At 47.3% G+C, this 25,565-nt stretch overlaps 1 protein-coding gene across 1 annotated transcript in view; it reads left to right on the forward strand.

The window, feature by feature from the left end:
• The window catches only part of TNRC6B (trinucleotide repeat containing adaptor 6B), a 221,057-nt gene that overhangs the window by 163,709 nt on the left and 31,783 nt on the right, over positions 1 to 25,565 (forward strand). The window contains 9 exon segments of the mRNA XM_043965071.1: positions 6,899 to 7,240; positions 9,202 to 11,556; positions 12,685 to 12,843; positions 15,876 to 16,054; positions 22,315 to 22,348; positions 22,351 to 22,388; positions 23,575 to 23,624; positions 24,519 to 24,642; positions 24,644 to 24,664. Coding sequence (XP_043821006.1) covers positions 6,899 to 7,240; positions 9,202 to 11,556; positions 12,685 to 12,843; positions 15,876 to 16,054; positions 22,315 to 22,348; positions 22,351 to 22,388; positions 23,575 to 23,624; positions 24,519 to 24,642; positions 24,644 to 24,664 — 3,302 coding nt within the window.

Consider the following 25,565-nt stretch of genomic DNA (forward strand, 5'->3'; position numbering starts at 1 on the left):
AACATTTTAAGAGCTGCATCTCCATTGTCTTCTTCAGACACTCCCCAGCCTCCAGTGGAAGGTTTCCTCCTGGGCCCCCTTCTTGTTCTTTGCTTACACACCCACTTAGACCCTGTGGGGAAGGACCAAAGCCACATGCATGACAATGGGAGGGAGAGGTTGAATTTTATAAGCAATGTAGGTTAAGATTCGCCCCACATTTCCAAGGGAAACCCAGACTCTGGTGTCTGTTTTTCTTCTGGGATTTGATGGGGCTGAGGGTGCTGCTGACACTGCCAGTGAGGCTGGGGGTTGGGGGGCATGGCCCTTTTAACCCTCCTTTTCCTCAAGAATGCAGGTCCAGTTTCAAATTGGCGCCAGGGAGGTTGTGGGGGGGTGGGAAGGGGGAAGAGAGGGCCAATAGAGCAACATGGGGGTCTGAAACAGGAAGTAGGAGAGAAAAACTCCACTTGCTGGCACACACATCCCTGTGGCTACAGAGTTTAATAACATAGATACCCCCTAATTTTTTTTAGGGATTAAAAACTGAAGTAATTCATTTCAAAGAATGTCATGGATTGATGTTGCTTCCCCCATGACATTTTCTTTGAGGATTTTGCCTCCGCCCTTTGACCTCATTGTATATCACACCTCATCCCGTGTGTGTGTGTGTGTGTGTGTGTGTGTGTGTGTGTGTGTGTGTGTGTGTCTCTATCCAGTCTCCGTTAGCTTTTAGAAGACGGGGGCAGGGGCAGCTAGGTGGCGCAATGGATAAAGCACCGGCCCTGGATTCAGAAGGACCTGAGTTCAAATTTGACCTCAGACACTTGGCACTCACTAGCTGTGTGACCTCGGGCAAGTCACTTAACCCCCATTGCCCCACAAAACCAAACCAACAAAGGGGGGGGGCAGCTAGGTAGCACAGTGGATAGAGCACCGGCCCTGGAGTCAGGAGTATCTAAGTTAAATCCGGCCTCAGACACTTAACACTTAGTAGCTGTGTGACCCTGGGCAAGTCACTTAACCCCAATTGCCTCACTTTAAAAAAAAAAAAAAAGAAGAAGACAGGGGGGCTTGGCCTCCTTTCTACCTTGTATTCCCAGCCCCTGGCACAGTTCCTTGCACATAAGTATAAGCATGCATTTAATTCCAACGTGGAAAGACTAGGCCAATACCCCAAGATGACAGCAAAACTCCCTGACTCCCTGATTCTCTTTGTTTTTATGAACTATGTTAGCTGTGCAGAAGCTCTAAATGTCCTGGGATTTCCCTTGCCTGCTTCCCTAATTACTAATTAGGAGAAAGATGGGTGACTCTTCTCTGTCCTGGCCCTTGTTCTACTTCATGCTACCCAGAAAATACCTACCTGACCCCTCCTCCTTCAGGGCCCCTTGCTGTTTGGTTTTCCATTGCTCTTCATTGTTCAAATCAGGGTCACCTGCTTGCAGAGGGTAATTTTACCTGCTTTTCTGAGTCTGCCTGTGCAGGTTGTAGGTAGCCAGGGGCTTTGTTTTGGGATGAAAATTGAGACCGAATTCTAGCTTTTCGTTGGGTCCTAGGATTCCGAAGCTAGAAGGAAACTTGGGCACTATCTTCTCAAACCATGATTTTATAGTTGGGTAAACTGAGGCCCAGAGAAGTGAAATAGATTGCCCAAGGCAAAACAGTCTTTTCACTGAGAAGATTGACTCTGAGCACCTATAACCTCCATTCTCAAGTCATTAATAACTTAGCACTGAGGAAAAAAAGGCTGATCTGATCAGTCCCTCTTCCCTATGCTTCAGGACTCATTTCTTCTGGCTTCCTCTCGGGTCTCATTTGCTCCATCAGCAGGTCATTCTGTCTTATTCTCTGGCTCCCTCCATCTCTCATCTGTCTCTGCCTCTCTTTCCTCCTCCCATCTACGCTCCTTCCCTCCCTATCTTTTGCTTACCACCAGCTTTTTTTCTGTCTACTCAACCCTAAAAATATTCATTCCTTCCTCAGCTTGAATGCTATTCTTCTTTTTCTGCTTAGTTGGATCTAAACATATCACATTTTGCCAACAGAACACCTGATCTGGAGGCAGTAGAATAGGATGAAAGGAGGCCAAGGCCATGGGTTCTAAGCCCAGCAGACCTGTGGACATTTCACACCTGTACTTTCAGACTCATTTGTTGAACTTCCTTTCTGTGTTAATGCTTTTCTTTTCTCTTGGGCCATGTAGGGATTGTATCAGCAAGCATAAAGGTAGAGTTCTGTGCCAGACTAGAAGGGGTATGCAAGAGGAATAAAAAGCAGGAAGACTATACTGTGGTTAGGAAGGCGACATTGTGCACTAATGACACCGTGCAGAGGGCAAGAGATGATGTCGATGGTCTGCTGCCATGTGATGGGAAATGAGCACAGCTCTCATCTCCTTGCTTGTCAGAAGGGTTGTCCTAGTAGCGAGTGACCTTTGGCAGATGGGTAGGGTTTCTTCCAGCAGAGAGGGGGAGAGCACTATAAGGCATAAGGAAAAATTGTGTGAGTGGTAGAATAGAGATAGTAGTGGATGTGACCTAATGGGGACAGTAAAGAGACTGACTGGGTGGGGTGGAGAATTCTAAGTTGAGATCCTGTGGGGTTGGGCCATGAGAGATTCAGAGGGGAGAGGTATTTTTAAATTTATTATTATTATTGCTAGTAGTAGGAGAGTGTTCCTATTAAATTAAGAAGGTAGTTGTGTGGAAGTTGGTCAGGAGACTTGCATTCATCTAGGTTTGGGGTAATGACAGCCTGGATTTGGGGTAGCCAGAAGCAGGGGGAATTGGTGAATCCCTGATCATCTGAAATGAAGAAATTATAGGACTTGGTCTCAGGTTGGATGCAGGAAATCAGAATGGGAGGAACAGTAGATGAAAAAAGAGACAATCCTACAAAACAGAATAGTTCATGTCTGATGGGGGTTGAAAAGAGAAGACCTGCCAAGGACAGCCAAATGTTATTACTGCCTTTGGCTCTTGGTAATAATCTGCTAATTACTGAATGAATGCATGCAGCATTTATCAAGCACTTATTACATGTAGACAGCACTGTGCTGTGCCAAGCCCCGAGAAGACAACTATATAGAACATTAACCTGGTCCCTGCCCCCAGGAGCCCACCTTCTAATGGGAAGAGACAACAAAGAGAAAGTTTTATCTGCCAGTCAGGCGGTCAGTCCTTTAATGCCATCTCCAGAGATGCAGGCATAGCATTTTCTGATGCTGGACCATCAGTGTTAAGAAGTCTCCTTTCTGGGTCTTCTGGGGCTGTGGCTGCAACACCTGCAGGAAGGAGCTGTCCCCAGGCTGCATCTCCCAAGGGTGCCTTTCCAGGATTGTGATGGCGGGCACTGTGCGGGCTGGTGGCATGGCTGTTCCCAAGGCTCTTGACTCAGGCTCCTGAGTCCATCAGGGTCTGTGCAGAGATGGTGGTGGTGATGGTTGGATTTGCTCAGCACGTGCTGACCCTGGTCTGTCCCTCAAGGATATGTTGCTGCTTCAGCTAGTCTGACTTGCTCACCCCCATATTTGAAGTACTTGGATAATAGTGGAGAAAGAACTTATTCAGAAATTTCCAGCAGCAATAAAATTCCTTTCTGTCCTCTCCTCGAGCCTCTTCCACCTCTTCCTATTCCCAAGAGGCCAGGTACTTTGTCCTGAGAGTAGGCAAGAGTCAAGAAGAATGGAGAATGAAAGGGATGTTCCAGTGTACAGACTTGTGCAAGTGTCTCTTCTGGGCACAGAAGAAGTAGAAGCTAGTCTCCTGATAAAGAAAGACTTCCAGAGACTTAAGGAGAAGTTGGCTTTTCTTTAGTTCAGTATCAGGAGTTCAAGACAGAGCCAGTGAGAAGAGACACCAGAGGCTGTGGGGGAGCTGGAAGATGGAAGACAAGCAGGAGACTCTACCCCTAAAAGGCTTAGAGGTCCTGTCTCCTTGAAGAGCATGGAGAGCAGTGGGGAAAAGTTACACAGAGGTCACTTGAGGCTCGTTCTCATAGTGAAAGCTGCCCCTCAGTGCATCATGGGCTTTCCCTACCTGGCCTTCTCCACCCAGACAGCATGATGTGGGTGGCATTCTGTTCTCGGGCTTGTGAGGGACTGGGAGGGGGCCCAAGGTGCCACTCTTGCCAGCTGAGTTCTGGGATTCTGAAAAGAAAACAGTTCCTAGTGTTTCACCAGCAGGGAGGACATCTGATACTAGCTTAGGGGTAGAACAAGGGGAGCTGTGGTTGACAAGGTTAACCTGATAGGAACGATGGAGGCGTGTCTTTGATTCTTGCAGAAGAAGGAAGCTCACAACCATGACATTCTAGACAAGAAATGGAAACCCTCAGGCCATGACTTCTGATCCAAGGCCAGAGCTTCAGACAGATCTGGAGAGGGAAGGACAGATGATGGCATGAGAGACTCCCGGTTTCCAGATGAGAAATTTTCAGCCACAACTGGAATGTCTTTGAGGGAAACCAGGGAGAATCCTTTTTCATAGAGACCTAATTTAAATTGGAAATGGAGAAGATGGGAGAAAAAAAATCTGTTCACATATCCATATTCACTAAGATAACACAGAAAATAGTGGCTATAAGACAGGAAAGAAGAACTGCTCATTCACTGGTAGCATAATAACAAGAAAGGCCACAAGTATTTATTACCTGTGGCCTTAGGCAAAACCACTTACCTCCTATGGGTCTTGGTTTAATGTCTGTAAAATGAGGGGACATGGCTTAGAAGACCTCTAAGGCCCTCACCAGCTCTGAACCCTTCCAGAAGTACCTCACTGGATTCTATCACTACTCTTCAGGTTTAAATCTTTAAGCAGTTTCCAACTCCAGCCTATGGCTTTCTTTCGTGCCTAACAGAGTATTATGAGAGACTTTGTCAAGTGTCTCATTGAAGTCCTGGGATGTCAGATCTAGAGCATTTACCTATTCACCTCTCTGTCTGATAACACTCTTAAATTGATGTAATTTCAGTCTGTAAGAGTTGTTCTTGTTGAACCAATCCTTGCTCAATTTGATCACCGCTCACCCTTTAATACTCACTAGCTAACCATCCTTTTAAGAATGTTTAGAATATGTCAAGCTTCCCATGTCTACCTTAATAGAGTAATAGTATGAAGAGTTACCTTTCCCTCCCCCACCTTTTGCTGAGAAATCAGGACGTTTGCAATCCACGAGCATCTCTTCTAATCACCATGATCTTTCAAAGATAACAGCACAGCAATGATTTTTTTTAAATGTACCCTGAAGTACATTATGTAGTTCTTCTGAGTCTGAGGACTTGAATGTATCAAAAACAACTAGTTACTTTTCTTGTCTCCTCGTTTATTTGGAGGTTTGAGTTTTCTGTTATCTATCTTTGCTCTGTCTTCCCGTTGGGGCAGCTAGGTGGTGCAGTGGTAGAGCACTGCCCCTGGAGTTGGGAGGACCTGGGATCAAATCTCACTAGCTGTGTGACTCTGGGCAAGTCACTAAAACCCAACTGCCTTAAAATCTGGGGCCATCTCCAGTCATCCTGATCTATATTTTGCCACTAGACCTAGACGGCTCTGGAAGAGAGAGTGAGGTTGGTGACCTTGCACAACCCTCCCTCGCTTCAATCCAATTCATTGCAAGTCATGACATCAACTTGATGGTCTTCTTCAAGAACAAAGGACAAACACCGACGACAACAACAATCTCTTCCGATCTGAATATCCTTCCCATTGGCTAAGAAAGCAGAAATAAAATAAGGATCGAGTTGTTCTGCCTTCTCCCTGTCAGCTGTGCCCCTGGCAACTACTGTCTGTGACTTCTTTGATCTTCCACTTAGCTCCAACATAGCTCAAAAATCCACATTAGTGTCCTTAGAATCTGTCATATGCTTCCATTTGTTTTTAATTTCTTATTTCTTTCTTGAACACGTTTCCCAATTAACAAGCATTTCTTTTTCTTCTTCCTACTCTCCCAAATTGAAAAAGAAAACCCTTGTAACAGAGGGGCACAGTCAAGCAAACATCATTGGCCACGTCCGAAAATGTATGTCTGGTTCTGCATCATAAGTCCATCCTCTCTCTGTCAGGTGGTAAGGAATGGCCTTTGTGCTTGGTCCCTGCATTGGGGGATGAGAGTTCTAATGTCTGACTTGACACTGTTTTTCTCATATCATCCTGATTTTTCCTATTTCACTTGCATCAGTTCATGCTAATCTTCCCAGGTCTCTCTGAACCCTCCCCTTTTGTCTTGCATCACTCTTGACAAGGGGCTCACTGAGATTGTGATGCAGGGGCAGAGCACCTCTGTTGACCTCTAAGGCCCCCATGGGAAAAGGGTCACCTTTGAGAAGTGGTGCACATTTGCTCTTTAACCCATGAAGTCCTTGCCTGGGATTTGGGGATTCTCTTCCATCTGCCTTACGGAGCAGAGTACCAGGGCTTTCTGTTGCAAGGCAAGCTGCCTTAGAACCCTTTCACCCTATGACCTTTCCAGGCTCTGTCACTCTTTTTGTAGCTGTTCCTCCCCCCCCCCCATCCCCCCTGTGAAGTGTGATCCTCCCTTCTCTCGTTCTGAGCCCATTTTAGTTGGCTATAGCTCTAGGCATACGTGAGCTCCGTGAAGGCAGGAGCATTATTTTGTGCTTTGTCATCTTCCTATCCCCAGCACTGAGCACGGTCCTACTGAAGCTGAAGGACCTGCATGGAACTCTACAATTAAGGCACAGACTTGATAAAGTAAATGTGTACCTCTGTGTGCTGCCTCATTATCCTGTATTTCTTAGGAGAAACACTAGAGCACCGAAGATACCACAGGAAACAGAAATGTAGAATCCTTGTAGAAGATTCTAAAAGGAAACAGTCATCTGTATTGATTTGTGACTGTATCTGTGCACCTGTGGAGAAATGTATTTAATTTCATGGCTTTGTTTTCCTACCACTTTCAGTGCCCGAAGTGACGAAACCAAGTTTAAGCCAACCAGCGGCCGCCAGCCCCATTGGCAGCTCTCCATCGCCACCAGTCAATGGTGGCAACAATGCCAAAAGGGTGGCAGTGCCGAACGGACAACCGCCAAGCGCCGCCCGCTACATGCCTCGGGAGGTGCCGCCGCGATTCCGTTGCCAGCAGGACCACAAAGTGTTACTAAAACGCGGGCAGCCCCCTCCCCCCTCCTGTATGCTCCTTGGGGGTGGGGCCGGGCCTCCTCCCTCCACCACACCTGGAGCAAACCCCAACAACGCACAAGTGACAGGAACCCTGCTGCAGAGTGAGAGTGGGCCTACAACAGGTAAGAACGAGGCTGCTGGTAGCTGGGGATTTCTCAGAAGGGCAGCCCAGTGTTGGGAAGGATCACATGAACCTAGCCATTGGTTGTCTGATTCCACCCCCACACCTCCCAACACACACACACACACACACACACCCCTCTACTCTGAAGGTTATTGGTGTGAGCACACAGTTCCTGGCATAGAAGCTAGCATTTTTAAACATGAAACAAAATTAGCTGTTATTGCTCCTGCTCTGTATCGTCTCTGCTGTCGGAGTGAGACAGAGATTTGTCCCCAGAATACTGTTCACCACAGCAAGTGAATCCATCAGAATGCCCTGTTTGTTTTTCGGCTTTCTAAGACACTTCTCTAAAGAGGCCAAGAAGCCAAGGATGCAGTTGTAAGTTGTTGGCGGTCTTGGACTTTCTCTCTTTCTCAGATGGGAGCCGTCACTCTTTGTGGCTCTTGAGAGGTAAGCAGAGGATGTTATTGGAGCAGGGAAAAAATGAAGGAAAAGTTTGTTCTTACTATTTTTGAAGTCTACAATTTGATGTTTATAAACCAGAAGCAATGAGGAGAAGAGGCGAGCCTGCTCTGAGCTGAGATCGAGTGAGCCTTTTGTCCCTTTGGAGCCCATGCCAGATACTGTCCACCCCAACCCCCAGTTTGGATTCAGGGGCCTTTACATGTGATCCAAACAGGATTTTCAGTATCATCTCCTATTGTCATTACTGTGTTGTCAACTTTCTTTTGCCCATCTCAGAAATCAGAGCTGCCCCTCTCACAATTCTCACTGCCCACTTGGTCCCAGACCTAGAAGAAGCTGGCCAGAGGGCTAGACATGAGGTGTTTGATTTCCCGTTGTGTGCCCAGCATTATCATAGGCTCACACCAAAGGCAGGATTGTAATTGGCATGTCCTTTTTTAACAATTGATTTGGGGTTGGTGGGTTTTTTTTCAGAAGTGAGGCTGAAAAAGAAGTCTCTGGAACAGGAGAGACTAAGTTCATCAAGCCACAATTAACTACCAAGTGCTCAAATCCCTTGTCCCTAGCTGCCAGTAGTGTCTCTTTCCCCCTCCTCCCCTTGGAAAGATCTTGAATGTACCGTATGCCTATTTGATATTTAATTTACGCATACAGGTTATTTCCCCTGATAAAATGGAAATTCTTGTGTTCCTCCCCACCAGCTCAGCACCTGGCACACTGTGAGCAGTTAGAAAAGGTTTGCTGATTAGTTACTGTCAGGAAGGTGCCGAGCAATGTGGCTTAGGGGATCAGTCAGAAATTTGTGTGATGATTTGTGTTAGACAGTGGTTTTTATGAGAGAACACACACCTGAAGACAGACAGTCAGTGTAATAAGCAGCCTAGGCCCATTCCCTACATAGCAGGTAGATGTCCCACCTGGGACAGTGGGAGCCCCTGACTGACCAGGCAGCAGCCACACCTGGGCATAGAGCCTGGTGGCAGGGTCAGTAAGAGCTGGCCAGTGGCTTTTATCTGCCCCTGCTTGTTTTCGTATAGCCAGCATCTCAGTTGTGGGAGGCTACTCGGTGCTCCTCTAGAACATCACACCAGGGAGCTGAAGATGGAGCTTTAGCGATATTGGTCAATATTAAGGCGAGCAACAGGTGAACATTTTTGAATGAATTCATTGTATTTGGACATGAAACACACCACGTTTGCCTGAATGATTCAGCTGGTATTTATTAAGCCCCTACCAAGTACATTCCAAACACCTCCCCCCCACCCCCATGCCATTGCCCTGGAAATAACAAGATAAGGTCTGAGCCCAGAAGCTCCCTGCTGTAACTCCTGGGATCTTCTAAGCCCCTTGTTCTGCTTGTGGCTTTGTCTGTGAGATTTCCCATCATTTGATAGCTCTAGCTTGCTTGGTTATAGACTACTATTCGGAAAATAACTGGATGAATAAAAATGTCTAATGGGGGGTGCCATGCAAATGATAAAATCTGTTTTTCAGATTCATCCATTGGAGGTGCTGCTGCTGCTTCAAATTATGCAAATTCCACTTGGGGCCCAGGAGCCTCCTCCAGCAACGGCGCTGCTGCCAACCCCACTCCCACCTGGGACAAGGTGATTGTAGACGGGTCTGACATGGAAGAGTGGCCTTGTATTGCTAGCAAGGACACTGAGGCTCCTTCCGAGAACACCACCGAGAACAACAGTGCCTCGAACCCTGGCTCTGAGAAAAGCCCTCTGCCAGGAAGCACCACTAGTCACAAAGGAAAAGGAAGCCAGGGCCCCCCTGTGGGTTCTGGGAACGAATGTAATCTTGGGGTCTGGAAATCTGACCCTAAGGCCAAGTCTGTTCCACCTTCCATCTCTGCTGCAGAGAACAACAACGCACTTGGGAACTGGAGGAACGTGGGTGGTCAGGAGAGGGTCGGGCCTGCCTCAGGCTTCAGCAACTTCAACCCAAATAGCAACCCGTCGGCCTGGCCCGCATTGGTTCAGGAGAGTGGCTCGCGGAAGGGGGCCCTGGAGGCCGAGAGCAGCAGCCCCAGTGCGCAGGCAGGCACAACCAGCCAAGCATCCAAGATGGAGAACAGCCCAGGGGTGAATTATGTCGTCTCTGGCCGAGAACAGGCTCCAGCTCATAACACTGATGGACCAAAAAATGGAAACACTAACTCCTTGAACTTAAGCTCGCCAAACCCCACCGAGAATAAGGGGATGCCCTTTGGGGTGGGCCTGGGGAGCTGCTCCAGGGGCACGGACGCCCCTGCACAGAGCACTGGAGACAGGCAGCCAGGCAGTGCTGGGTCTCGGGGTACAGGCAGGGGGTCTTCTGGAACTGACACCGTCTCTGGACAAAGCAACTCTGGAAATAATGGGAACAATGGAAAGGAGAGAGAGGATGCCTGGAAAGGCGCCTCTGCTCAGAAATCTACTGGGTCAAAAAATGACTCTTGGGATAACAACGGCAGGTCCGCGGCTGGTGGGTCCTGGAACTTTGGCCCATCAGACGCGAGTGAAAGCAAATGGGGTGAAGGGAACAAAATGACATCCGGGGTCTCTCAGGGAGAATGGAAACAGCCGACCGGATCCGACGAGTTAAAGATCGGAGAATGGAGTGGTCCAAACCAACCCAATTCGAGCACTGGAGCATGGGACAATCAGAAGGGCCACCCCCTCCCTGAAAGCCAAGGCAATTCCCAGGCTCCCTGCTGGGGGAGATCTTCAAGCTCCACGGGGAGTGAGGTTGGGGGTCAGAGCACTGGAAGCAACCACAAAGCAGGAAGCAGTGACAGTCACAACTCGGGGCGCCGGGCATACAGACCCAACCACCCCGACAGCCAGGCGGTCTTGCAGACTCTGTTGAGCCGGACTGACCTGGATCCCCGGGTGCTTTCCAACACTGGCTGGGGCCAAACTCAAATTAAACAGGATACAATTTGGGACATTGAAGAGATGCCAAGGCCCGAGGGGAAATCAGATAAAGGGACAGAGGGGTGGGAGAGCTCTACCACACAGACAAAGAACTCAGGGGGCTGGGGAGACGGACCCAGCCAAAGCAATCAAATCAAGTCTGGATGGGGTGAGCTCTCAACTCCTGCAGAATGGAAGGACCCCAAAAACACGGGAGGATGGAATGACTACAAGAACAATAACGCCTCCAGCTGGGGCGGAACGAGAGCAGAGGAGAAGGCATCTTCCTCATGGAGTGACAGTTCTGGCAAGGATCAGGGCTGGGGAGGACGTCAGCCCAGCCAAGGATGGGCTGCAGGAAAGAACGGGTGGGGAGAAGAAGTCGACCAGACAAAGGGCAGCAATTGGGAGGGGTCGGCAAGTAAGCCTGCGTCTGGTTGGGGCGAAGGAGGCCAGAATGAAATCGGGACTTGGGGAAATGGGGGGAATGCAAACTTGGCTTCAAAAAGCGGATGGGACGATTGCAAACGATCTCCGGCCTGGACCAACGAGACGGCTCGGCAGTCCAATTCCTGGAACAAACAACACCAACAGCAGCAGCAGCAGCAGCCACAGCCACCGCCGCCGCAGCAGCAGCAGGAGGCCTCCAGCTCCTGGGGAGCCCCACCGCAACCACCGCCTCCAGGCAACGGGCGGCCCCCCAACCCCGGCTGGAACAGTGGGCCCCAGCCCTCGGCCGCTAAGGACGAGGAGCCCAGCGGCTGGGAGGAGCCTTCCCCGCAGTCCATTAGCAGGAAGATGGACATTGACGATGGCACGTCAGCCTGGGGAGACCCAAGTAGCTACAACTACAAGAATGTGAACCTGTGGGATAAAAATTCTCAAGGGGGTCAGGCCCCACGAGAACAAAGCCTGCCCACCCCGATGACGAGTAAAACCTCATCAGGTCAGTGTGAGCCGCTTTGATCTCAGTGCTTGTGCTGACAGTAGATGTGAAAAGCCCTAGAGTTTAGGCAGTGGTTTGAAAAAGGAACTAGAAGCCACCTCTGGGTCCTGGCTGCGTCTGATGACTCGGCATCCGAGGGGGGACAGCAGCTGGTCACGCATATTAATTGCACCTTGGGTTTCCCCGCCATGAAAGGGTTTGGTTTTTAAAACTATTTCTTTCTCCTAGGACCCAGCTGCCATGGTTTGAATCTCTTAAGAGCATTCAGTCACCATCTTAATGGGGGGTCCCCTAAATATTTAGCCCCAGGAGAAATGAGGGGGCCACCTCAGCTAACTCCTGCTTTATCTGGTGGTTTGAAATTGTTTCTCACAATGTAGCTTACTGGGGAGCACAGGTAGTGAGGAAGAATGGGAACCCATCTACAGCCCTGCCACTGGTTGGCGGGTCATTGAACCCTCCGTGCGCCTCAGTTTCCTTTATCTGTAAAATGGGAGGGCTTCTTCCAGCCCTCCCTCAGTGTCAGAAAGGTTCTCAAGAACTTGGGGTGGGGGGGAATGAGGGTTAAGTGACTCACCCAGGGTCACACAGCTAGTAAGTATTAAGTATCAGAAGCCGGATTTGAACTTGGGTCCTCCTGAATCCAGGACCGGTGCTTTATCCACTGTGCCACCTAGCTGCCCCCTATCTCAAGAACTTTTGAGGGCCTTTGGAAGAATGGCTCCTGTCACTGTCCTGTCGAGGCTGTGGGGATGGTGATAAACGCCCCCAACCCCTATCCCCATATCTCCCACCTCTCGTTTACACGTTGAAGACTGATCTTGATCTTTCACAGGCCAGGTGTGGAATTCACAGCTTGTGCTCCCTGCAGGGGTTCGAGAAGAATCAGTGGGGGATGTTGGTTCAGCTCAAACTTCAGTACCGTAATACAGTACCAGAGACTTGCTGAAGGCAGAGATTGTCCCTTCTGATAATGCACTGGAGCATTTGTGTGTCCCTAGCACTTTTCTACAAGAGAAGGAGAATCCAAAGACTGACGGACTTTGGTGGTGCTTCATTAGATGGCAAGAAATGATTTACTTACTAAAAGACATTTAATTTTTTTAAATCTTTTCTTTCTCTTTATAGTCTGGAGCAAAAGCACACCACCCGCTCCAGATAATGGTACATCAGCTTGGGGTGAGCCAAACGAAGCCAGCCCTGGGTGGGGTGACATGGATGAGACGGGAGCATCCTCTACGGGCTGGGGTAGCACCCCCTCCAGTGCTCCAAACGCCATGAAACCCAGTGAGTATGGGCCGCTTTGGCACCTGAAGGGTCTTGTGATTTCCCTGGTGTGTTGAGGGCTGTGTAGGGGCTTCAGTCACTCCACTGTGTTTTAATGGGCTCCAGAATCTTAGAACTGCAAGAACAGGTTAGCTGTAGCTGGACTAGACATGGTCAGGGTTAATGGTCAGAGGGCGGGCCCTGGAGTCATGAGTCCATGGAATGAACCCACCGTTGGCCCTCACTGTCTGCCTTAGGTGACCTCGCAGCTTCCTCACCTGCGAAAGGGGATAACATGGGCACTGCTCACTCCACAAGATGAGTATGGGAGAAGTGTGAGGTGTGCTTGTTCTGGGTTGCATGATTTATAATGTGCAATCCTCGAAGGGTTAGAATGTTCAGTTTGCAGTACTTGGCTGGAATGGAAATCAAGGCTAGCCATGCCAATTACATGATATGTAATAATAGATTTCCTCTCCCCCACTTGGCCACCATTCTTGTACCATTGGGTATATTATTTATTTATCTGTTTGTTTATTTTTTGCGGGGCAATTGGGGTTAAGTGACTTGCCCAGGGTCACACAGCTAGTAAGTGTTAAGTGTCTGAGGCCAGATTTGAACTCAGGTCCTCCTGACTCCAGAGCCGATGCTCTATCCACTGCACCACCTAGCTGCCCCATCTTTCTCTTTTGAATAGCAGTTTTTATTATGTTGTCCCTTGGTTTTCTTACATTAGTTAAATTAGTAAATCTCCTACAGACAATACTTACAAGTCTTGGAGATTTCTGTATCCATGAACATCTATTTATTTTTGTTAATTGCCCCATGTAAAATTCAGGTGACACTCAGTGAGTATGACCTTGCCTGAACTGGAAAGGCTTAGTCCTGTCAGAAGGACAGGAAGCTTCACTTAGTTTTGAAGGGTCAGTCCTCATTCACTTTGTACAGTAGATATCTTCCAGATAAAGTACCCATCATGTCCATTTCTTTCATGAAAATTCTATTTTCTCTTTGACTTTGCTGATCAAATCAGAGCTGACTTTCTGTAGGAGAGGTGCCAGTACACCAACAGATGACCAAGTCCAAATGATGTTGGAAGACAGGGTGTCCTCCAGCTGAGTTTTGTAGAGCTGTTCCAAACCCAGGCTCTCCCTTCTCCCATTGTGTTGTCTTGACCTTGGGCTGTGTCCTCAGAGTGCTTCTAATAGTACCCTCATGTGTCCCGCAAGCTTTTGCCTCAGGGTAAAAATATGCTATGTTTGAGGTTTTAGGCCCCATAAAACTTAACGTTAATGTCCTGTTTTATTAATTCTCTGAATAAAAACTTTTTTAAATCTTAAGAGTCTTTTGAGGTGAATTGGATTTTCTATGGACCTTGGAGGTTACGTAGTCCGACTCCTCCATAAAACAGGCACCCCTTCTCTCCTGCCCCTCCTCCATTCCTCCAGTATCTTTGACACAAACAGCCCCTTAGCTTAAAGTTTAGGGAATTGTTTAACAAGATCCTCCTCATGTTGGGCAGAGTTCTTCCTTCTAGTAACCTCTGCCTCGTAGGCCTAGCTTTGCCTCCGTAAGCACAACTCTCAGCTCTTTGCCCTCACCCTGGACTTTGGATCTTCACTTTTCATAACAAAATTTCTATTGTTCCTTCAGCTAGATTTCAGATGACTTGCTCTACTTCCCTTTGCCCTCTAGACTGTGTGCATGTATGTGTGTAATGTATGTATAGACAGACAGACAGACTGATGATGGATAGTGGCTTATCTTAAGTGACTGCTTACTAGACTAGTTCTTTTTGTGTAGGTTTTCCCCCAAATCTTTGAAGGAGTGCTACCTGTTCTCTAAATGCAAAATGAGGCGTTGTTCACACATTTCCTACTCAATCTTATGTACCTAACGTCAGTCCTAGGGCCTGTGAGAACAGCTTTTAGTCAGAGAGAGAATATTTTCCCATATTTGTCACTATTATTTCTGTCTGTCAATGAGACAAAGGTGGGAGTGGGGGGACTTTCTGAGCACTTTATGGATGCCAAAGCCTTCCAATATAGGGTACCGATATCATTTAAGGAACTTGTGCAAGAGAGGAATGCTTCAGCGCATACTTTGGGATGCAATGGAACCCATGTTATTGGCATTGGCCTGCCACATCTCAGAGGCCCTTTATGGATATCATCACAGCTGTTAGTCTCATAGAAACACCAAAGGGCTATAATGGAATTGGGAATGGGCCGAAAAGTGTAGCATTTTGTGAAATAAAAAAATTTCAGTGATTTGACTTTATTGCCCTCTCTTCACATGCCCTGTGATTTTAGGAAGTGGAAATTTGGAGGTAGCCTAGGTTTGCATTAATGTAATTTTTTTCCAAATTGAACTTAAAGCTATCCTAAAATACCTTGAAGTATTAAACTATTTAACTTTAGTCTAAAAGCTGTTGAGGACCTCTGGCTGTGAGGAGGTTAGCACTGTGTCCTGTTTCTTACCTCAAGTTGCTGAGGAAGGAGACTTGGATTTTGAATAGAAGACTCTCACTGTTGAGCAGTTCCCACTTTCTTCTGCCTTTTCCCCTCCAGCGCTTCCCCCTCTTTCTTTCCCTGCCCCTCCCCCAAGTCATTGTTGCATCAGTTTCTCCACCAAGGCCCATTCACCCCACACATGTTTCAGAGATCTACTTGGCATCACATTCTCTCAGTATTTCTTGGCCCTCTTTTTTCCTCCGCCTCATTTCATATGAGGATCTCCGTGATATCCCAGGTTTGTAGTCCCAGAGTATTGCATGGTATGACCAGGGAGAGGCTGTGCCATGGTGCAGGCAGAGGACCTGGGCTGGAATTATGATTCACCCCCTCAAATGCAGTCTTTCCCCCCTCAGTTTCCTTCTCCACAAAATGGTAACACAATCTGGAACAAGCACTCAATAAACATAGTGGGTCTTGGTCTCCCGGGAGGCAAGCAGTGGTGTTGGACTTAACAGCAGTGTCAGGATAGCTCTGTTGAAGGCTGCCTCGTACCCTGGTCGTGACTGCTGAATGTCAAATTATTTCTTTTCCTTAAAGACTCCAAATCTATGCAAGATGGATGGGGGGAGAGTGATGGGCCAGTGACGGGTACCCGCCATCCCAGCTGGGAAGAAGATGATGATGGAGGAGTTTGGAACACGGCAGGCTCTCAGGGAAGCAGCTCCTCTCATAATTCAGCAGGCTGGGGACCAGGAGGCAAGAAACAGCAAATGAAGGTAAGAGGGATGGGGCAGGATCAATCTGTACTGCTAATTCCATCAGCTTCATTTGGAGATGGGCTGGAGACGTGGATGTATTACTCTGTTCCTGAAAGGTGTAGGTCTCGTTCTTTTTCCTTGAATATGTTTCTTGTACCACCATGGCCAAAAAAATTCATTGCAGCAGGTTGGCCATGGTGACAGAGGTGATAGAGCTGATAGAGATCTTCAGAGAGTTCAGAGGTTTTTAAAAAAGTCTTAATTTTTCTTACTACTGTCATGTCGTTCTCCGTTGTTGTTCTGCCTTTAACTGACTTGTCTGTTTTATTGAGACTGGATAAAATGACTTTTGATATAATGAGCACTAAGCACAAAACTAATGGTTTGCTAAACTTGAGCGTTCTGGTTTCTTATTTATAGGTTCTTATTGGAAGCTATTAATGTACATAGAAGTAAATGTATCATAGGATTGAAGCCAAAAAGGTCTTAGGGATCTCCTCTGTTCTTCTCCCTCATTGTAGCCGTGACAGGGATTTGCCCAAAAGGTGTACGAATAGCAGAGCTAGGTAACCACCCTGGGTCCTCGATTCCAAGTGCATTGTTATTATGTGACGAGTATAGAGTGTTTACAAAGGGAGAAATAGGTTTTGGAGTCAATTAGCCACCCTTAGTATGCTGTGAAAAGTGAACAACACCAAAGTAAAGATTGAGCATGACTTCAGTGATTGAAGATCAGTATCCTGAAATCATGATGAATGAGGAAGCAAGGTTAAGATACTTCCCCATCAAACAGAAGTTCACCTTTGAGAATTAGATGATGCCAATTAAGATGCCATCTCAGAGTCCAATCCCTCTAATAAAAAGCTAGGAGTGTCCTTTCTGTAAAGGGTCTGTAATGTTGTCATCTCGAATCCCTCTCCACAAGACAAGGATGATGGTCTTTGAGAGTTCATTGGAGAAAACCAGATCATCTCATGGCCCCCCAAGCTGGCACGTGCATTTCTGAGCTGAGTTAGCTGGATCTGTCACCCACATGTCATCCCAATGAGATGCCTTTCATCTTTGGGAAGGCAGAACAGAATCTGTATGCTGCTTGGTATGACTTTGAAGAATAGTCATTGTTTGGGTCTCTTGTCTCCACAGAACTTACACCACCTGAATGTGTCCCTCCTCTTTATAACTTCCAGGGAGACATCCCTTGCTTTTGACAAAGAGGGGAGAACTTTCCACAAAACTGCAAAACACAGAAAAGTGTGAGACTGTAAGCACGACCCACCCCCATGGTTGTCTTCCCTCCACAAAGAAGGGAAGAGAGGTTCGGGGCTGGTTCTGTGAAACCAGGTGTCCCCTGCCCGCCCACCTGCCCACACAAAGAGACATCAGAGGAGCTTAATACTCCAGAAAAACTGACCTCGTCCTGTATTGTTGGTTTAATCTAAAGGCAGTCTATGTATCTATCTCCAACAACAGAATTCCTTCCAACTGCTGACACAGATACCCAGTTGTTTTCCCTCTGGCCTTTGTTCTTTATAAAACAAATAAGCATCCTTGTTTTATATTGACAAGAATGAGGGCGGGTGACCCCTTTTTTAGCTTTTCTTAGTTAATTTATTATTCAACAATCATTAATTAAATATCCACTCTGTATATGTGACCTTACCTTAGGAAGGTTCAAGTATTCAACCTGACCCTAACAGTTGCTCTGGGTTCATGTTGATCCTGCCTTAAAGACTTTCTGGCTGACAAATGTGCTTTTTCTCTCCTTGCTACTGACTGCAGTGGAGAGGAATGCATCCATTTGGTAAACGTTTATCAGGTACCTACTGTGTGTCAGACATTGAGCCAGAGGAAGACAAAAGGGAAACGTTTGGCTCTCGAGGAGTCTCTCATCTCTCGAGAACAGCTCGGCACAACAGTGTAGGAAGTTAAACATAAAATGTCTCCCGGATTATTGAGGGGCGGGTCCCAGCAGCTCCTGTGAGGGAGGTGGCACTTGAGCTGGGTCTGAAGGAAGCTCAGGGTCCTCAGAGGTGGAGCCTACTTCAAACCCCTTGTCTTTCACTTACTGTCTGTATGGTCAAAGGGTCCAAGGCCAGGAAAGCTGGCTGGGCTAGATGAGACCCTAGTTTTCTTCTCCCAGCTAAAGTCTTAGGGTCTTTGAGACTGCTACACTAGCAGCCGTAAAGGTCACTGACTGCAGGAGGCCATATTGGTTTGACTAAATTCAAGTCTAATTTTGATTGTCACCGTGTAAATAAAAATCACCTCCCAGGAGCCTGGACAGGAAGCCCCGCTGCTGCTTCTGGGAGGCTGGGGGCACATGCTCTAAGGGAGTTCCTGCCTAGAAAGTGCCGGTCCTGCACGTGCAGGTCTCAGGGCCGGGCCCTCTTACTTCCCAGCCATCCTAGTGCTCTGGCGCTCGAGCCTGTTCTTAGGATCTTTCTTGAACCTCCATTCAATTCATGTGACAGAAATTGTGCCACAGCCCTCCGTGATCAGCAGCCAACTCCAAATTCAGAGTAGGGCTCCCTAACCATTTTTGTGAAGAATGAACCCCTATCATAAGATGATAGAGCTAAGCTGGAAGTGTGGGCCCTCAGAAGCCATCGAGTCCAAATTCCTCGTTTTACAGATAAAAGACAGGGGCCACAGAGTCTTAAATGACTTGCTTGCTCAGGGTATACAACACAAGAAAGTATCCGAGGCAGATTTTTTTAAAATTAATCTTAGTTTAATTTCAAAGATAAGCCTTTTCTTCCTCCCACTCCCCTTCACCCCCATTGAAAAAGCAAGAAAAACAAAACCTTTATCATAAGCCTGTTTAGTCAAGCAAAACAAATTCTTTCATTGGCCACGTCTAAAAAATAAATCTCAGGCTGCACACAGAGTCTATCACCTCTCTGTTAGCATGTTTCATCACAAGTCCTCAGGAATTATTGTGTTGATCAGAGTTCCCAATCTTTCTTTTTCTTTAAAAAAAAAATGTAAAAATAAAATACCTTATATGTAAACAAAAAAAAAAAATTGTTTTAATCAGCCAAGATCTGGCCTTCTCATTCTCCCACTCCACCCCTGCTTTTGCTCTTCCACATTTCCCTAAACAATAAAGTCATCGTTTAGCAAACAAAAACTGAGAGATTTAACTGAGAGTTAACTTTGCCAAAGATTTAGAAAGAGAATTGAGGCGCCTCCTGGGACAATCTGCCACAAATAAAAGAATAGTTTTCAAAATTGATCAACAGAATCATAAGGCAACTACAATAGCAAGACAAACCATTTCCTTGTTGACGGCATGCTTTTGTAACCTGCCATCATCCTGAAGTTAATATTGAATGATAGGCAAACGATTGAACTTTTGGAGATATCCCCAACTCCAATCTTATTTATCATATTTTTCTCATTTCCTAGGATTAGGGCCACCCCCACACCCCACCCATGGAGAGCATGAGAAAAACAAAACTCATTTCACATGTGTATAGTCGATCAAAACAAAGTTGGCCACATACAAAAACGTATGTGTCTCGTTCTGCATTCTAAGTCCTTCACTTCTCTGTTGGGGTGGGTAGACTAGCTCATCATTAGTCCTTTGCAATACTGCTTGGCCATTGTGCCAATTGATACAAGTGCAGCACAACAATTAGTATTCCATCATAATTGGTCGCCCAGGGGCAGCTAGGTGGCACAGTGGATAGAGCACCAGCCCTGGATTCAGGAGGACCTGAGTTGAAATCTGGCCTCAGACACTTAACACTTACTAGCTGTGTGACCCTGGGCAAGTCACTTAACCCTCATTGCCCCTTAAAAAAAAAAAGAAAGAAAAAGAAATAATAGAACCACTCCCAGGCCATATCTAATTAGACTCCCTCTGTGACCCTCCTATTGATAGGGACACAGCTATTCTCCCCCCATATTTAAATGTAAGCAGTTTATCTTTGTTTAGTCCTTTATCATTGTTTGTTCATGTTCACCTTTTTGTGTTTCTCTTGACTCCTGTATTTAAACTTCACAGTTTTCTCCATAATCTATTCTTTCCATCAAAGATGCCTGGGAGTCCTCTATTTTCACTAAGAGTCTGTCTTTTCCCCATAGTATTACACTCAGTTTGGCTGGATAAGTCATTCTTGGCTAGAAGCCCATCTCCTGCCTTTGGGAACAGGCATGTCCAAGTTCTCCCTTCCTTTATGGTGGTGCTACTAAATCATGTGCGATCTTGAATGTGGCTCCTTCTTGCTCGAATTCTTTCTTTCTGGCTGCTTGCATTAATTTTTCTTTGACTTAGAAGCCCTGATTTGTCATGACGTTTTGGGAGTTTCTTATTGCATTTTCTTTGAGGGAGGGGATTGGTAGATTCTTCTCCCTCTGGGCTTGTGTCTTGAGCTTCCCTGCCCTGGTATAAAAGTTCATCAGGGTGGGAGTCTTCATTGTTTTCTTTCCTTCCAGGTCTCCTTCCTGACTTGAGACTTAATGGGCTCTTCACACTTCTGGGGGAAGATCAGGACTAGTCCGGGTGCTGCTTTTTTGGGGATGTTGAATGTAATGTGTTTCAGGGTCTCAGGACAGCTCAGTCTGAGGACCTATAAGCTTTTGGTGCTCCCAGAGTGGTCTGATCCAGAGCAGAGTCTGATTGCTCTGCAAAGTAGATGCTGCTGACTAAAAAAAACTAGAAATGAACAAAATAAAAATCTCCAACAGAACACCAAATTGGAAATCTTGACAATCAAAGGAAAGATCAATAAAATTGAAAGTAAGAAAACCATTGAATTAATGAATAAAACTAGAAGCTGGTTATGGGGGAAAAAAACCAATAAAATAGATAAACCATTCATTAATTTGATCAAAAAAAAGAAAGAAGAAAATCAAATTACTTGTATCAAAAATGAAAGGGGTGAATTCACCACCAATGAAGAGGAAATAAAGACAATTATTAGGAACTATTTTGCCCATTTATATGCCAATAAATTTGACAATCTAAATGAAATGGATGAATATCTACTAAAATATAAATTACCCAGATTAACAGAAGAAATAAAATACTTGCCCAATTTTAGAAAAAGAAATTGGACAAGTCATCAATGAACTGCTAAGAAAAAATCCCTAGGACAAGATGGATTCACAAGTGAATTCTACCAAACATTTAAAAAACAATTAATCCCAACACTATATAAATTATTGGAGAAAATAGTTGAAGAAGGAACCCTACCAAGTTCCTTGTATGAGACTAATATGGTGCTGATAGAGAGTAGATGCTGCTGGACTCAGCCCTGTTAGCCAGCAAGGAAGCCCTGGGGATCAGAGCTGCAGAGTGTCGGCTCCCTTTTGGTCTGGGATCTTCACCTTAGTTATTCCCCTGCAGCCTGCACTAGAGGCTTGTGGAAATGAGACACTGCTCTGAGCTTGGGGTCGAAGCCATATTGATGCTGCTCATGGCAGCAGTTTCTGAGCTTCCTCCTTTCTCAGTAAACAGCCAGGGCCTCCCTGCCCAGCAGTGCCACTGCCTTCTCGCTCTGCCCTAGGACAGGGTAGTGGGCAGCAGAGTGCTCTGCATGGGTCTGAGACCTCTTGTTGCCCTGGTGCTCAGCCTTTCACTGGATACTGGCTTGTTCTGTGAGCAGGTACTCCTGACCTGATCCTATCTCCAGTGTCTGCAGACTGCCCTCTGTCTCCCTGAGCCTAGCTGTTCTGGATTTTCCCATCAGAATTGGGTGTAGTGCACTTTTTAGATCTTTAGGAGGAAATTTGTGGAGAAGAGCTCACTGCATCACTCCCCATGCCTCCACCATCTTGGCTTTGCCTCTGTCTTGAGGCAGAGTTTGAACTCGGGTCTTCCTGACAAGTCTCACATTCTTCCCCCTGCACCATCAGCTGCTTGTAGAATTAGCTGGTGCCAAGGAGTTTGTCCCTGTACTCTCAATAAAGAGAAAGGACCCTTTGAATGAGCTCCATTTTCAGTCCTGTGTGCCGTCAGCTCACCTGTTCTCATTTCTCCCAGCCCAGGCAAAACTTGATTGTAGCAGATCCCCCTCAGGGAACGGGAGAATGCTGGGCTAGAGCAGGCTGTTTTCAGTGTCCACTTGCTACAGTGGGATTGATTTCAAATCACACTCGCCATGGAAGTCACCCAGCCCGTGCGGTCTGAACAAGCCACGTGGGGCTAAAGGCCCCGTGTGTGGCGCTCTGTCCCCAGCACCCACAAGTGCACGGGAAGTCCTTTGGTTTCGTGAATCAGAGAAGGATTCCTTGTTCGTTCTGACATTGGGTATCTTCTGTTTGTCTCTTAGTGTTCACTAAAAAGTGGAAACAGCGATTCCTGGATGACCCTCTTGCTAAGCAGTTTTCAAACATGGGATTGCTGGTGAGTTGCTCTCGTCCCCCACCCCTGGGCAGTCCTGCTTCTGGCTTTCGTTCATCTGGGTTCAAATAGCATATCCTGCTACGTTCCATATGGAGGCACAGGTCAGTGCTTGACCGATGGCCCTTCAGGCTGGAAGTGCAGGAAACGATGGAGCACTATGCAGTCGGTGTCTCTTCTCTTTGGCACACTGACTTTTCCCAGCCCTCTTGAGCCAAATCATCCTTCCAGTCTGGCTTTTCAAGGAGTTGTCATTCCCCAGTTTTCAGAATAGAAAATAGTCCTGGCCGTTCTCATGCCAGATTTGCCCTTGTTATTTTAAGAAGTAAACCAAGGGGGCGGCTAGGTGGCTCAGTGGATAAAGCACCGGCCCTGGATTCAGGAGGACCTGAGTTCAAATTCGGCCTCAAACACTTGACACTTATTAGCTGTGTGACCCTGGGCAAGTCACTTAACCCTCATCGCCCCGCAAAACAAAACCAAAAACAAAACAAAACAAAAAAGAAGTAAATCAAGGGGCAGCTAGGTGGCGCAGTGGAGAAAGCACCGGCCCTGGAGTCGGGAGTACCTGAGTTCAAATCTGGCCTCAGACACTTGACACTTACTAGCTGTGTGAGCCTGGGCAAGTCACTTAACCCCCATTGCCCTGCCCCCCCCCAAAAAAAAAAAATAAGTTAACCAGGGCATGAATGCAAGGGGGAGGGTGGCCATCTTTGGGGCTTTCCTTAATGCCTTTTGGTCATCTTTGGGGCACTTGGTCCCTCCATGCTGGAAGAAGAAGGACTTTGCGTGGTTTGTACCATGGGGGTTTGATGACTTGACGAGTTGTCGCGGCCTGGCAGCTCAGCCTGGCCTCCTGCTACTGAAGGAGAGGATTTATTTCTCCTTGACACTGTCTGTTAACTCTTCCTCTCTTCCTTTGAGTTTCGTGTGGTTCTTTGTATGTGAACATTGAACTCCAGTTATCCAAAGGAAGTGACAGGAGTCCTGTTAGCATGCTCAGGTTGGGTTAGAGCTCCTTTGGTGCTCTCTTCCTCCTCCTTTAAAGCAGCATTCTGGGGAGTCTTTGAATTGCCTGGTGCAGACCCATGCCGAGGGCTGGGCTCTTGGGAGAGCCTACGCCACCTCCTTCCCAGCATCCATCTGTCCATTCGCCATCATCTGTTCTCATCTCTTTTTCTTTTTTCAGAGTCAAGCTGAGGACAGCCCAGGCAGTAAGATGGATTTGTCTGTAGGGATGTGTTGCCGTTACTGTCCATCCTCTGAGGCACCTCCTAGCAGGGAAGGCTTGAGGAGAGCTAACAGATTATGAGTTGTGAGAAGTGGGGGTTCCCCCAAGTGTTAGGGCAGCATGGAGTAAGAGGGTTCTCCTTCCAGCATCTCTCCCAAGTGGCAGTCCAGCCACCTCTGCGGACCTCTTTGACTCTCAGCTACAAAGCATGATTCCCAGAAGGGGGTCAGAGGACACACGAGAAGTTGAGTCCCTGTGTGAGGGAGCCAGAGAGGGCATGATCCTCAGCTGTGAGGATCTGGTGGTCTGGTTAGAGAAAATGCCCACACACCTAAGGACACCTGGTGGTCCGAATCAGTTTGAGTGCTGATTGTCTGACCTCTCCAAGGGAATCTCTACCCCCCCCCCCCCAGGGGTGGTCAGGAAAGGCTTGTGAGAGCGATGGGGGCAGGTTGGAGCATGGCCCGCAGCTGCAGAGGTGTGGTTAGGCGAGGGCTCAGGGCCACATAGGTTTCTTTGTGGCCTTTGTGTTCTGGGAGAAGTGAATGGATCCAATTCACAGGATCAAAGGGTTATGTCAGGGATACACAGGAAAGGGAGAGCTATCCAGAACTGCCACAAAAGCCTAATGGAAAAGACCTTTGCAAACGAACAGTTACACTACTAACTCAAGTTGTTGTCTTTTAGTTTTTATTAAAGGATCACCCTGAAATCATTCCCATTGAGCCAGTTGATACTCATTGAAATAATTTGAGTGAATTGAGATGTCTCTCCTGTTTTGGTGATTTATTGGAATTTTTTCTCTGCCATTCAACCATCCTCGACAGAGACGGCATAATAAGAGAATGGTTTGTTGACCACTGACCCATCATCACCTTTCTTCTTGTTGACTTTTCAGGGAGCCTTCCTGACAAGAAGTTTGATGTGGACAAACGAGCCATGAATCTCGGGGACTTTAATGATATCATGCGGAAGGATAGATCTGGGTTCCGTCCACCTAATTCCAAAGACCTGGGAACCACAGATTAGCGGGCCTTACTTTGAGAAGGTGAGGGCAGTTCTATCCCAGAACCATCTGGGTTTTCATCAAGTGGGTGGGTCCAGGAAGAAGCCTAGAACTACTGAATCACAGTTGACATCGTCTGCCCTGTGAAATTACAACCTGTGGCCCCATGGAGGTCGTGCCTGATGTGGTTTGGAGGGCAGATGTGGCCCGGCCCATTTCACCTGAGGGGGACGTCTTGAGGAGCCGTTAGAAAGGGGCATTTCAGCCATTCTAAGCCATGAGCATTTCTGCCGGCTGCGACGTGCTGCAAGGGTCACAGATTGGCCCTCCTTGTTTCCTTTCCCCTGCAGGTGGCTGGCAACCTTCTCCCTTTACTCTTGAGAAGCTTGCTGGTCACCTTTGTTGTCTCTGTCTTTAAGCTGCACCTCTTCCTGAGGTGGACTCCTTTCACCGGTCTGACCAGACGGCCCTTTAGGTCCGCGCTGATTGAATCCATGCTTTTGTCTGAAGGTGGGGGGAGTGGGCTGGGCTCAGAATGTTTCTTTTCCGTGTCTGTTAGTTCATTTCACTGCAGACCACTAAGTATTGTCAGACTACGGCCAGGAATCAGCAGTAGGGCCCTGACTGTATCCAAGAAGAAGCATTTGCTCACTTCTCCTTGTTCTTCAGAGGACAGACAGCACATGTGCTGAGGTGATGGACAGCATCAGTGCTGGGCCAGATGTCCACATCTCCACCGCAGGGTCCCAGGGCTTCTGTGCTCAAGGAAGCCGAGGGAGAAGGAATCATTATCAGATGCAGACACAGACATGTTGCCCCGGCAGGTTATCTTACTCCTCTGATCTGAATGAGTCACTAACAGGAAGATAAAGAGCCGTCTGGCCACTGGCGCGAGGGGTCTGGCGGGGCAGAGTGTGGCCCGACTGGTCGGGAGATGTAGGGC

This window comes from Dromiciops gliroides, chromosome 5 (genome assembly GCF_019393635.1).
Source record: "Dromiciops gliroides isolate mDroGli1 chromosome 5, mDroGli1.pri, whole genome shotgun sequence".
NCBI classification, from domain to species: Eukaryota; Metazoa; Chordata; class Mammalia; order Microbiotheria; family Microbiotheriidae; genus Dromiciops; species Dromiciops gliroides.